The 12,464-nt window shown below is 44.8% G+C and overlaps 1 protein-coding gene across 4 annotated transcripts; it reads left to right on the forward strand.

Annotated features, from left to right (window-relative positions):
• The first annotated feature begins 155 nt into the window (after positions 1–155).
• NSDHL (NAD(P) dependent steroid dehydrogenase-like) lies at positions 156–11,533 on the forward strand. Of its 4 annotated transcripts, none has more exons than XM_061598508.1 (8): positions 156–353; positions 1,114–1,210; positions 1,605–1,766; positions 3,025–3,171; positions 5,932–6,060; positions 7,098–7,240; positions 8,362–8,464; positions 10,305–11,533. In XM_061598508.1, exons 2-8 carry the CDS (start codon positions 1,190–1,192, stop codon positions 10,635–10,637), a joined length of 1,038 nt encoding a protein of 345 aa, XP_061454492.1. In that variant the 5' UTR covers positions 156–353; positions 1,114–1,189; the 3' UTR covers positions 10,638–11,533. The 4 variants fall into 4 exon arrangements, with proteins under 4 accessions (XP_061454492.1, XP_061454493.1, XP_061454495.1 ...); XM_061598509.1 differs by having other exon boundaries at positions 341–387; XM_061598511.1 differs by lacking the exon at positions 156–353 and adding an exon at positions 438–729.
• Positions 11,534–12,464: the final 931 nt, after the last annotated feature.

The following is a 12,464-nucleotide window of genomic DNA, read 5'->3' on the forward strand; positions in this document are numbered from 1 at the left end:
GCAAGAGCAACCGCTCCCTCGATTGGCCGCCGAGGCAGACACGCGACACCGCATCCAACGCCGATTGGTTCAACTACAAGCAAAAGAACCCTGGAGGCCGGTTCTCCATTGGAAAAGCCGGATTGGATCCAAAGGTAAAAACCGGAGAGCCAATGAGCGACCGGTCCAGCTCTCGGCAGATTCTCAGCATAGGGGCGGTTGAAGCTGAGGAAGAAGGAGGAGCCGGTCGGGATGTCGGGCAGTCATTGGAGGGACGCAGAGGAGGGCGTGGTCGAGCAGCAAACTCAAGTGGGAGCAAGTGGTGCTCCCCTTATTTAGAGCGGTTTGGAAGCGGGGCAGTGTTGGTGTCTGTGGTAAGGACGAGCTGTTGTCCCGCCGGGGATGGAGGTTATATGGGTGGAAATGCTTGCGTTTTTAATTTGTGTTTCCAGTTGCTAAGTTTATTTGTTATAGTACATCTTGCCTTGTATTTTAATTTAATGCTGATTTTATTATTAGTAGTAGTATTTGGTTTTGTGAATTAGAGAACTCTTGTTATTGTGTGGCTAAATAAACATATAAGTAGAGAGCTCTGTTGGTCTCTAATAGTGGAGCCTGGCTTCAAACAGAGCGTTTCATTTAACCATTTTGTGGCTATGAGTTCTATTATCTAACTGTAGAGTAAAGGAGGACCTTCTGTATGCCTGTCTTTCATCTCTGCTGCTCATAAAACTCATTGGATACCTGCAGGTAGCCTGCTCCTTCTCTCCCTCCCTCATCGTTAGGGTTTGGGGTATCTTTTCTAAAATGAAGGTACTGCATTGTTATATATTCTTATGGCTGTGTGATAGGCAGAAGTACAACTGATGCATTTTTCCATCTAGAGCAGAGAGAATTACAGTTCAAAGTTGTAATAGTTTGATTTCTGCCTGTTGTATAGCTATTAAAGATTTAAGTGTCAGGCTAGAAAAGAAGTTGCTGACTGTTTCTGCAATACAGCAGGACTTTAATGCAACTCTGGAGGGGAGTGAGGGTTTGGGCTAGTTGATGGTTTTTCTAGTCGGCTGGCAATACTACTTAGGTGCAAGGGAAGTGGTCAGCCTTTGCTTGATCCAGGTATGTGTTTCAACCCAGGGAAGAAAGAGCTGAAGTTGCTGTGTTCCTTAAGTGCTCTGATAGTTTCCTATACAAGCATCCATAGTGCCCTACTATGGCTACCCGACTGAGACCGGTAAGCTGATTTATATTATTATTATTGATTACTTGCTTTTTCAAGGGAAAATGTCTTCACAAAATAACTTACAATATAGTTAAGGTAGTATAAATACAATTTAAAAAATAGATCAATTTATAAAAAAAATTCTGAAAGATCTCTTATAGTTCAAACGGCCTTTGCTTTACAACTTTTGTTTTACTGCATTAAGCTGAAGGCATCTTCTATAAAGGAATGCTACTTTTCACTGTTTGGTTTCTCATTGGTTGTGGCTCTTGTTAAATGAATAATTTATTGATGTACTTTTCTACTGCCTGAGAATTAAGTATGCATGCAAACAAGGATGTATTCAGTGGTACGCTTCTGGTCTCTGCTCATGTGCTTACCCTTTGTTATTGTTTTTTCTGTACAGGCCAGTAAGAAATGCGCTGTGATAGGTGGCTCAGGCTTCCTGGGTCAACACATGGTAGAGCGCCTGGTGGAGAAGGGCTACTTGGTTAATGTGTTCGACATCCGCAAGGGCTTTAACAATGACAAAGTGCAGTGCTTCCTGGGCGATCTCTGCAGCAAAAAGGTACGGGCCAAAACTAAGCTGGTGATCGCGGAAGCCAAGAGATGCTAGTAGGCTGATGTATCTTGCGCATGCCTAGGTTCTGAAGTTCGTTGGTCTGCTCAGGACTACTTCAGGTGACTGGTGTTCTCTGTGCAAACCACATTTGTAAGAATGCAAGTCGCTTTTAAGTCTGGTGGGATGAAATCTGTGTGATTCAACCCTGTTATGTCTGTGGCTGACACAATTATTGCTCCTGAGTAGTTGAGCAATCGGGTAGTTTGTAGCCAAATGATAAAACTACTCTGTGGGTTGTAGTCAGTGCTAGTCCTACTAAGAGTAAACCCATTGAAGTTAAGAGACATGACTAACTTAGGTTTATTATTTCAGTGGCTCTACTCTGAGTAGGACTTAGCTGAATACAACCGTAAGTGTTCTAGACTTTTCTGTAGCCTTTGCATTGAAGTGTGAACTGTTCAAAGGGAGGTGCTTATATTTCCACCCCTCTAAATGGCTAAGAACGTAAGAGGCTGCTGGATCAGGCCAGTGGCCCTTCTAGTCCAGCATCCTGTTCTTACTGTAGCCAGCCAGATGCCCATGGGAAGTCCACAAGCAGGACCTGAGTGCAACAGCACTTTCCCTTCCTGCGGCTACTGGCAACTGATTTTCAGGGACATACTGCATCTGACTATGTTGGCCAGGAGAATGATCATATCCCTAATCCAATAGAAGCTGGTCCATGGGGGTGAATGGGACACTGACCCACCAGCTTGAATCTACCCTTAGCCAGCCCGCACCTGCCTGCCTTCTTGCATCCAGACTGGGGTGGCCCTAGCTGTCAGCTTCCTCCTCGGTCTCAGTTTTGCCCTTGTAGAACTCAGCAGGGAGGAAGAGGATGGAAGCAAACCTAGAATTAGTTGGCTGCACCCATCATTGCCTCTGGCTCCACCCACCGTTGGCCTCCTTGTTTTCTGCCCCACCAGTCACTACTGCCAGAATTTCCAATATGCAGCGTTATTTGAGTCTCTGCGCTAAGCTGCCATTTTTTTTAGCTCTCCTCTTGGGGTTGTGCTTGAAAGCCTTCTCTTATACTATGGATGGGGAAACATAAGGCTTTTCAGATATTGCTGGTCTGCAACTCGCATCTTCCCTGTCCATTGGCGATGCTCGCGTGAGTTGAAAGCCAACAACATCTGGAGGGCCACAGGTTCATTGTCTCTGTCTTACACCCAGTTGTGGCTGCTGTGATTCTTGCTTCTAACCAACTCCTCTGTGCTCTTAGGATCTGCTCCCAGCATTACAAGGGGTGACCGTGGTGTTTCACTGTGCATCACCAGCTCCTTCCAGCAACAACAGAGCGCTTTTCTACAAAGTCAATTATCTGGGGACCAAAGCAGTCATTGACGCTTGCAAGGAAGCTGGCGTCCAGGTAAGGACAGAGCTGGAAATTTAAAGCAGTTAGAATGAATCTGCCCAAGTCTTCCGGATGTGGTTGCAAGTAATGCTTAGCCACGGTTTGTTATTGGACAGCCCTTCAATAAGAGTTCGTGTTTGTTAATGAATGACAAGCCACCTTGCAGACCAACAAGCAAGCTGTAGCTTGTTTCTCCAAAAAAGCTTGGTTTGTTTTTCAGCTGTTCTTGCTTTATACCTTGGTGAGAGCCTGGGATGTGATGGCCAAACAAACTGTGGTTAAAACAAAACTGTTTGGTTCAGAGGTAACACCAAGCCATAGCTATACTCCCAGGCATTTTAATGTTTTTACGTTTAACTTTGTTAGTTAACTTGCTGCTATGTGTCATTGATTTTATTATATTATTGTATTTTAATCCAGTTTTGTACACCGCCCAGAGAGCTACTAGCTATGGGCGGTCTAGAAATGAAACGAAATAAAATAATAATAAATAAATAGTTTAAAACAAGCCACAGTTCATATGCCAACAACAAATCATGGCTTCACATTGTGCTTTGGGAGGCAGAAAACAAACCATGGTTTGTCTGCCGCACTAGGGTCACACATACAAACCATGGCACAGCATTATGTGTGAACTAAACCTATGTGTGCCATTACTCAAAAAATGGAGGCTAACCATAAACAGACTTGGTTTTGATTAATGATGTGGGTTTTCTGGAAAATGTCTGAACTGGAATTTTGCCACTGAGAATCTACTTATTTACAATATTTATATACCATCTAGTAACTGGACATTGGCATTAAAGAACAGAAAAAACTTTAAAAATTTATGAAGCATAAGCATAAAATCTAGCAACAAAACCTACAGAAGGATAAATCCAGATCTAAAACCAGCGACAGAGAACAACAGTATAAAAAGTACTAGAAAAATAAAACAGCCTTGGGGAAATAAAAAGGTCTTTACCTGGCACTGAAACGACCACAATGTAGGTGTCAAGAAAGCCTCTGTGGGGACTGCATTTCACAGCTGAGGTGCCATCACTGAACAGGCTCTTCCAAATGTTCTGGACTATTTTGACACCTTAAGCAAATAGATATCTGATGTAGTGTGTTTGACTTACCTGTAGTAAACAGAAATTAAAGAGTTTGCCATTTAACTTTACCTTCTGTATAAATATTTCATTTTCTTCCCCTCCCCGTCCCCCATCATCAAATAGAGTTCAACTGAAATGTTTGAAGATGGGGACCAATGAAGTGCACCTAGAGTAGTTAAGATGTTTTCATTCAAAGCTTTACTTGGAAATTATTTTTATTGGAATTCTTGTAAATATTTACAAGGCATGACAACTTAATGGTGTATATTTTTGGTAACACAATTTAGATTTTAAGGGGAAAAATGAACTCTCTGAAAATCATTATTGTACTACTTTTAGCATGCTCGAAGAGCTGTATAAATAAATATGCGTGTGCTTCCTAGGGATAGTCTTCCTGACAAAAGTTAATTGCCCCTTTGATTATAAATGGGATGAGTGTTACAAACATTTATTATACTACTACTTCATTTTATGATTACAAAGCATTTCTATGAATAGAGAGTTCTTTCACGAAAACCTTTCTGTCTGTGTGTGTGGGGGGATATGCCCCCCATTGCTGATTTAAGTGGACAATATCCTATTATAAAAGGTCTCTTTTATTCTCCCTCATGTGAGTTCTTATTGATTAGGGGATCAACAAAATCCTGGTGCACCTTGATAACCAGCCAAAGCCATGACCCTCCTCTCTGTGCAAAGCACCTGTGGGGAGCCTTTGGCCTTTCCAGTGTTGCTGAATTACAACTCCCTTCAGCCCCAGCAAGCATGGCTAGTGGCTAGGGATGATGGGAGTTGTACTTCAGAAATAGCTGGGGAGCCAAAGGTTCCCCACACCTGCCACAAAAGGAGAGAACAGGGTCTTCTGACACTACCCTGAGCTCAAGGTCCAACACAACAGGGAGGGAGGGATGAGCCCTTGCCCTCCTCTGTAGCTGAGGAGAGAGATGGGAGTTTGTTCCCACTGTGATAAATAGACACTTGGAAAGAACTAAGAAGCTGTCTCGGCTCACAGAGACTCAGTGCACCATCCGGGAGACTTCCTTCTGTGCTTCTGAAGTTGGCCTGAAAAATCCTTGTGTGTTTCTTTTGGGCAGAGATTTTCCTTGATTCTGTGCTCTTCTCCAGAGAAAAAGTTGTACTCGTCAGCAGTGAGCCAGTGGGTATATTTGTAGATCTTTGTTCTTGAAGCATAAGCTTTGCCAGTTCCCCCATGAAACCCTTTGGGCTGTAGGATTAAAGGGGTAGATGGGAATCCCCTTGCACGATCCATGCAAGCCAGTACAGAGCCAGTCCTGCTTCACAGAACACATAACTTAAAGGACTCCCTGCCACTAGATAGCATTAAAAGGGATTATAGACATATCTAAGGAGGAGGAGTCTTGCAGTGACTACTAACAAAAATGTCTATATTGAACATCTATGGTCAGAGGCAGTCTACTTCTAAATACTAATTGCTGGGGAAAAATAGCTGTGAAAGGCTGTTTCCTTCATGCCCTGCCACTGTGCTTCTTGAAGCCTCAGGTTGGCCACTGTGGGGAATGGGATGCTGGACTAGATGGACCTTTGGCCAGATCCAGCAGGAGTCTTGCATTTTCCCAGTTCTTATCAAACTCTTCTGTGTCATTCGGTAAAACTTTCTCTTATGTTTTTCCCTTTTCTCCCCACTGCCACCATCCAATGGCAGAAATTGGTGTTGACCAGCAGTGCAAGTGTGGTCTTCGAGGGCACAGATATCAAAGATGGCACTGAAGATCTCCCCTATGCAAAGAAACCCATTGACTACTACACAGAAACCAAGATTCTGCAGGAGAAGGTCTGTGTTGCTGTTGCATTAACAGATAACACATGGGCTAAACCACACATGATCCCCAGGCCTTATTACAAATGGAACTCTGCAACAAAATGTTGCAGTGCACAATGCTTTAGTTCATGGTTCTGACCACTCCATTCCTCCCCTCCCCACATTAGTCCTTGAGAGAGTTGTTCTTAAGACTATCACCTAAAGATTTTGGGGGTATCTGCAAAACGTGAGGTTACCTCAAGTCTGCTGAAACCTCCTTCTTGTGTGTGTGTGTGTGTGTGTGTGTGTGTGTGTGTGTGTGTGTGTGTGTGTGTGTGTGTGTGTGTGTGTGTGTGTGTGTGTGTGTGTGTGGCCACTTTGGATGCAGGAAATAGAGGGGATGGTGGTTATTATTTATTTAATATCCCACCCTTCCTCCCCAAAGGAGCCCAGTGTTAAGAGTTGCGATTGCTGGGGGAGGCTGTCTGCTATTATTTTACACAACAAAGGTATCCTTTCAGTGAAAGCTACTCATTACCAACTGCCACCATGGCTAATGGTTTTACTAGACTATTGGGAAAAAGAGTACCCAGTTTAATCCCTTGAGTTGTTACCAACCACTCCACTTAAACATTGATGTATTTGGTACTGGAATTTGGTATATATTTCAGTGGATGGCAGAAAGAAATAGTCTAGTAAAATGGTTGGTTGGAAGAATAAACTTAAGGTTATTACTTCTGGGAAATAAAGTCATTCGGACTGCAGATGTACATGTGGCCATTGCAGAGCCATGAGGATTGCACTCACAGGCACTATCTCTGATGGACTAGAAAGGAAGAGGAAGGAACTAAAATCTGAGGAAAAACAAGTGGTTACTAAAGAAGGAAGTGGTGAAGGAAGAACAGGTTGACCTTTTGTCTGTTGCCATCCACTGCTTCAATCGCTTGTTACAAGCGTTGGTGCTTTACTCCCAACATTTGGGAAGAACTATGCTGACGGATGGGACGAGGGAAGTAATAATTTCACCAGGAATGTTGCCTTGATAGATGGTACTGGTTTTTCTCTTGAAGGAGGTGCTGAGTGCCAACGATCCAGAGAACAATTTCTTCACTGCTGCTATTCGTCCCCATGGCATCTTTGGCCCACGGGACCCCCAGCTGGTTCCCATTCTTGTCCAGGCAGCCAAGAGTGGCAAGATGAAGTTCATAATTGGGTAAGCCAAGTCCAATCCCATGGCAGTTCATGCCAGATTCTTAGTGCCCTTAAAGTTGTATCCTCCTTTGTGCCTGGTCTGGGGTGAAACATCTGGAGAGCCTACATAGTTGGTTTCTGGAGCAAACTAGATGTGATACTATGTCTGTATTTGATGTTAAAATGCCTGTGAAAGAAAGCAGGCTGCTACTAGGCCTGACTTTATTTTATTTCTGTTGAAGATCTTGGCCCTCACATTTAATCTAACGGTTCTCAAGGTGGCTTACTCTTTGTAGTACACCAGGGATTCCTAAACTGGTCTGAAGACCAGCAGTGGTCTGCAAGCTTCACTGACGTCATCCTCAGCATGTCTGTAGATTTGTGGTTGAAGATGGGAGATGGCAGATCCATTGCATTAAATATCCACTTTTAGTTTTAATTGTGTTTTTATCGCTGCTTTTATTTCTTACGTTGTATTTTACTGTGTTACAATTCAAATTATGATATAATCAAATCAAATGTATAACAAATTAAAAATCATGCAGCATCTAAACCAGAGCATTACAATTGCTACAGCAGACAGAAAATCATTGAGTGGTCTGCCAGGACCCTCGGCAGTTTTTTAAAGGGAAAGAACATTTGGGAATCACTGTGGTGCACAAAACCTGTGAAGTTGTACATCATGCATCCACATACCCCGAAGCCCTTAGTCCTCTGGCTGATCAAGAGGGTCAGAGGATTCTTCCCTTTCAGCTCTGAAGACCCAGCTTAGTGCTCTTTCTCACAGGGAGCAGAAGGTGATGCTCTTTGCAGCTGCTCCCAGCCATTGGTTGGCCTTCCGCTTGCAATGATGTTCTTCCTGTGATGCAGTCCCAGCAGAGACTTCCCTCATGCAAATAGGAGCTTAAGGGTGAGGACTTTCATCAGGACCACAGCAGAGGGAGGTTAAACTCTCCCTTTCCGCTCCTGAGTCTTGCTGCTGCTCTGAACCCCCTAAAACTACAGTTCACATTTAAAGAACAAAAGCCTGCATGTTAATAACATTCAAAGAGTTGACGGCCCGTATTATTTGGCTGTCTGTTTCCAAGAGTCTGGTTCCTGGGTCATGTTGTTGACTGAACCCTGTTCCTTTTCTCTCTGCAGAGATGGGAAGAATTTGGTGGATTTTACATTTGTGGAAAATGTGGTCCATGGACACATCCTGGCTGCGGAACAACTTCAGAGAGACTCTCCCCTGTGTGGGAAGGTGAGGCCACCTCTCTTGTCACTCTGAAGGAATGCACCTGTTAACACCACTGCGGATTGTCACGAAATAGTTTTCTTTTCGACCTGGATGTTCTAAAGTTCACAGTAGTCAATGGCTTAGCCCAGGAACTGGGTAGTTAAGGGGAAATAAAGCTTAAAGGTTTAAAGGGGGAAACAGGAGCTTAACAGGGATTGGGCCTGGAAAATGAAATGGCACATCACTAGCTGTCAGATTAGCTAAAGGGCTGGGAGAGGAAATAGGAATTTTGTGCATAAGCAGTAAGCAGGGTTCTGTGTTGCTTTCCTGGCTCCCCAACGCTGCACGTCACTGCCAGTTACTGAGACTGGGAGGAGCAAGGCGGCAGAAAGCGCGGTACAGAGGCGGCAGTGGAGCCAATCTGACGAGCCTGTGGCGTGCTGAGCTCTCCACAGCTGTGGCCCTCCTGATAACAGCCAGCGATGCATAGTGTTGGGAAGCGGGGAGAGCAATGTAGCCTGCCTGTGCCACTGCAGCGGCTGCTACTGTGTAAGCTGGTAAAACAAGCAGAGAAGTTAGGCCACATTCACACAATGCATTTACTCCACTATTATGCCATTTGAAACAGCCATGGCTTTCCCCCCAAATAATCCTGGAAGTGTCATTTGTGAAGGGTGCAGAGAGTTGTAAGGAGACCCCCTATTCCCTCCCTCACAGAGCTATAGTTCCCAGAGTTCTCTGGCAAGAGGGACTGCCTGTTAAAGCACACTAGGAATCATAGCTCTGTGAGGAGAATAGGAGTCTCCTAACAACGCTCAGCACCCTTAACAAATGACATTTCCCAGGATTCTTTGGGGGAAGCCATCATTTAGTGGCATAATAGTGAAATAAATGTATGGTGTGAATGTGGCCGTAGTGGAAGAGCTGGAACACTGAAACGTGGTAGAGCATGGCTGGAGCACTACAGCAGAAAGAAAACCAGGAGAATGATCTGAGGGATACAAATGGATGAGCATTGACTTGGTTAGGGGAATAGTCGTAAGTTGGCTGGATGAGTTTTCGTTTGTAGTATGATGATAATCTTATGGGTAACTGTTCTTAAAAAAAAAAAAAAAAAATCCCAAAAACTATAACCCCACACAAAAACCTTAAGTAAGGACTGAATTTATTTGGGTTGAAACCTGTTTGAAGCCTTATTAATAATGCCACACCTAACTGCTTTGCTACTACCCAGCACGGTTAGCTGGGACAGTTAGTGGCAAAAAGACCATTAAGAGGAGGCAGCCAGGTGAGAAAAAAACAGCCACTTGGTGGCAGTGCTGAAGTTAGCAAGAAGGCAGAGCGAGTTTCCTGATTTGCTTGCCTCCCTTATCGTGTTACAGCCTGTATTGTCATACTCATGCACATGGTTACAGGTGCTTAAGGGGTGGGAGACGAATCCATTTCATCATACTTTGCATCCTTCTTGTTCAAAATTCCCCAACTGCAAACCTTGCTTGCTAATGTTTTTTTAGATGCTATGGTTTCAGTAGTAAACAGCTCAGTTAATTAAGTCTTGCTTTGAAATGTCACCATCCCACTCTGTAGCTCAGATGTGGGAAACCTTTGGTCCCCCCCACACGTTTGCTTATCTACAACTCCCATCAGTCCTAGCAAGCATAGCCAATGGCTGGAGATGATGACAGTTGTAGTTCGGCAACAGCTGGAGTGCCAAAGGTTCCCCACGTGTGCTTTAGCTGAAAGGACAGCTTATGAAATAAATAGCAAGATGGCCCCTGTCCTTGCACGTACAATTTAAAAGGCATGACCCAGGAGGAGAAAAAGACGGTTCCTCACAGCTTGCAACTTGTCTTTTAACCTGCAGGCATTTCACATCACAAATGACGAGCCAATCCCCTTTTGGGAGTTCATGTCACGCATCCTGATAGGCCTGGATTACGAGGCTCCCAAATACCGCATTCCCTATTGGCTGGCTTACTACTTGGCCCTCCTCTTGTCTCTGGTGGTGCTGCTGCTAAGCCCCCTTGTCACTGTCAACTCCACCTTCACCCCCATGCGTGTGGCACTCGCTGGAACATTCCACTATTACAGCTGTGAACGAGCCAAAAGGTACATGGGCTACAAACCACTGGTTAGCCTGGATGAAGCTGTGGCAAAGACTGTCAAGAGCTACCCCCATCTCCGCCGTGCTGCATAACTGCCTGTGGCCCATGAGAACATCTCCAGAATCTCAACTCTGCTGCAGACTCTACTCTGGCTTTCCAGTCTCTTGCCCTGGCTCCACTAGAATGCTGTGTGGAAGCCACAGTCTGAAACTATTCTGTCACCTCAGTTGTTCTGCTGTGACCAGCATCTCTGAAGTGGTAGCTGTACTGGATGAAACGGAACCTGTGCAGTTCTTCTGATCCTTCACAGCTTGATCAGCCACAGATTTTCTGTTCTGATGAGGCCTTTACTTGCTTTAATTTCTTAATGGGCAGTGAACTATGAAAGGCAGGGCTTGGGGAGCTTGTGACCTTCTAGACTGGACTCCCCAACTCCCACCAGCCCCACCCAGGATGGCCAATGGTGAGGGTAGATGGGAGTTATAGTCCAATAACATCTGGAAGGCCACAAGTTTTCCATCCCTGGTATAAGGCAAGTTTATTTCACTTTTTTAAGGGGAGGGTGTTGGCCTGCTGTGTGCTCCATAAAGTCAATTTTTTGGTGGGGAGGAAGGGAAAGTCTATGTGCAAATGCCAAACCTGGGCACCTGTCTTTATATTGGCCGTTAATCTCCAGATCTTGGACTACAGCTCCCATCAGCACCAGCCAGCATAGCCAATGGTTGGGACTGATGGGAGTTGTAGTCCAACAAAATAGCAGGAGGGCAGAGGGTAGCCTCCCCCTTGCTGCAAGAAAATGAGTGGGGTGTTTGGATGGGCAAGGATGAGGCATTTGTACTCCTGGGGCCAAACCTTTCTGGAATGTGAGTACACAGGGTTTTTTGTGAAATCCAGTGTTCATTTGCCAACCAGATGAATTCTTCCTATCTCCATAGGGAGAAAATGCTTTTAGTGCAACTGTAAATAAAGTACGCTGGGCTCCACCTTTCTAGAAGTGTCTGTACATAAGCTAATTTCTGCCTTCCTAATATACATAAAATGTAATTGGGGGTGTGAATGCTGGTTCACTGCTAAATCAGAAATGAGGCATCTAATGTGAGTGAGCACTATGGTCTGTGTAGCTCTATCCTTCATGTTACAAACCTGGCTGCTGCTGATAACTTTTATGCTTCCCATCTAAAAATGTCCTTCCTAATAAGAACCTTTGAGTGCAGCATCAATTTCTGCCTCTAGATAGTGCTCACTTGCCATTATTGCTCTGGGTTCTGTTGATAAAACTCCTTGCTTTGTAAGACAAGCTTTGAAGTAAAAGCTTCACAAGGTCACACACAACATTGCGGTTCTGTAGCTTATTCCCAGATTTGCATGTTATATTCATAGAACTGCCATTTATCTAGTTTACTGCCTTGCCTCCCATTCACGGAGGTGTGAAATGAAATCCCACTACTTTATGCTGTCCTCCCTGTGCAAGCCTGCGCCCCCCCTTTGCAATTCTGTTGTAGTCTTGAGTTTTCAGATGGCAGGGATGAGGAGCCTGCGGCCCTCCAGATGGTGATGGACAACAGCTCTCGTTATCCTGACCCTGGCCGTTGGCGATGCTGGCTGGGGCTGATGGGAGCTGGTATCTAGCAACATCTGGAGGGCCACAGGTTCCCCTTCCCTGCTGTGGTGGGTAAGGGCTAGCCCATCAGTGCAGGGATGAGCAAATGTGTGGCCCTCCAGACTTGCTGGACTATATCTCCCATCAACTCAGCTGTTGGCTGGGGCTGATGGGAGCTCTAGTCCAATAACAGCTGGAAAGTCACAGTTTCCCCATTCCTCTTAGAGGGAAGTTGGCTTGACCCCACAAATCCCATTAGCCATTGACCATGGACGGTAGGGCATGCTCAAAGGCACGTTACCAATTTTTTCTGAGCTAC

The sequence above is a fragment of the Rhineura floridana genome, chromosome 16 (genome assembly GCF_030035675.1).
Source record: "Rhineura floridana isolate rRhiFlo1 chromosome 16, rRhiFlo1.hap2, whole genome shotgun sequence".
Taxonomy (NCBI): Eukaryota; Metazoa; Chordata; class Lepidosauria; order Squamata; family Rhineuridae; genus Rhineura; species Rhineura floridana.

Coding starts and splice junctions, on each gene's coding strand:
- NSDHL (XM_061598508.1), top strand. CDS start 1,190: ATGGCTACCCGACTGAGACCG. Junction 1,211..1,604: donor TGGCTACCCGACTGAGACCG/GTAAGCTGATTT, acceptor TTTTCTGTACAG/GCCAGTAAGAAATGCGCTGT. Junction 8,465..10,304: donor ACTCTCCCCTGTGTGGGAAG/GTGAGGCCACCT, acceptor TTTAACCTGCAG/GCATTTCACATCACAAATGA.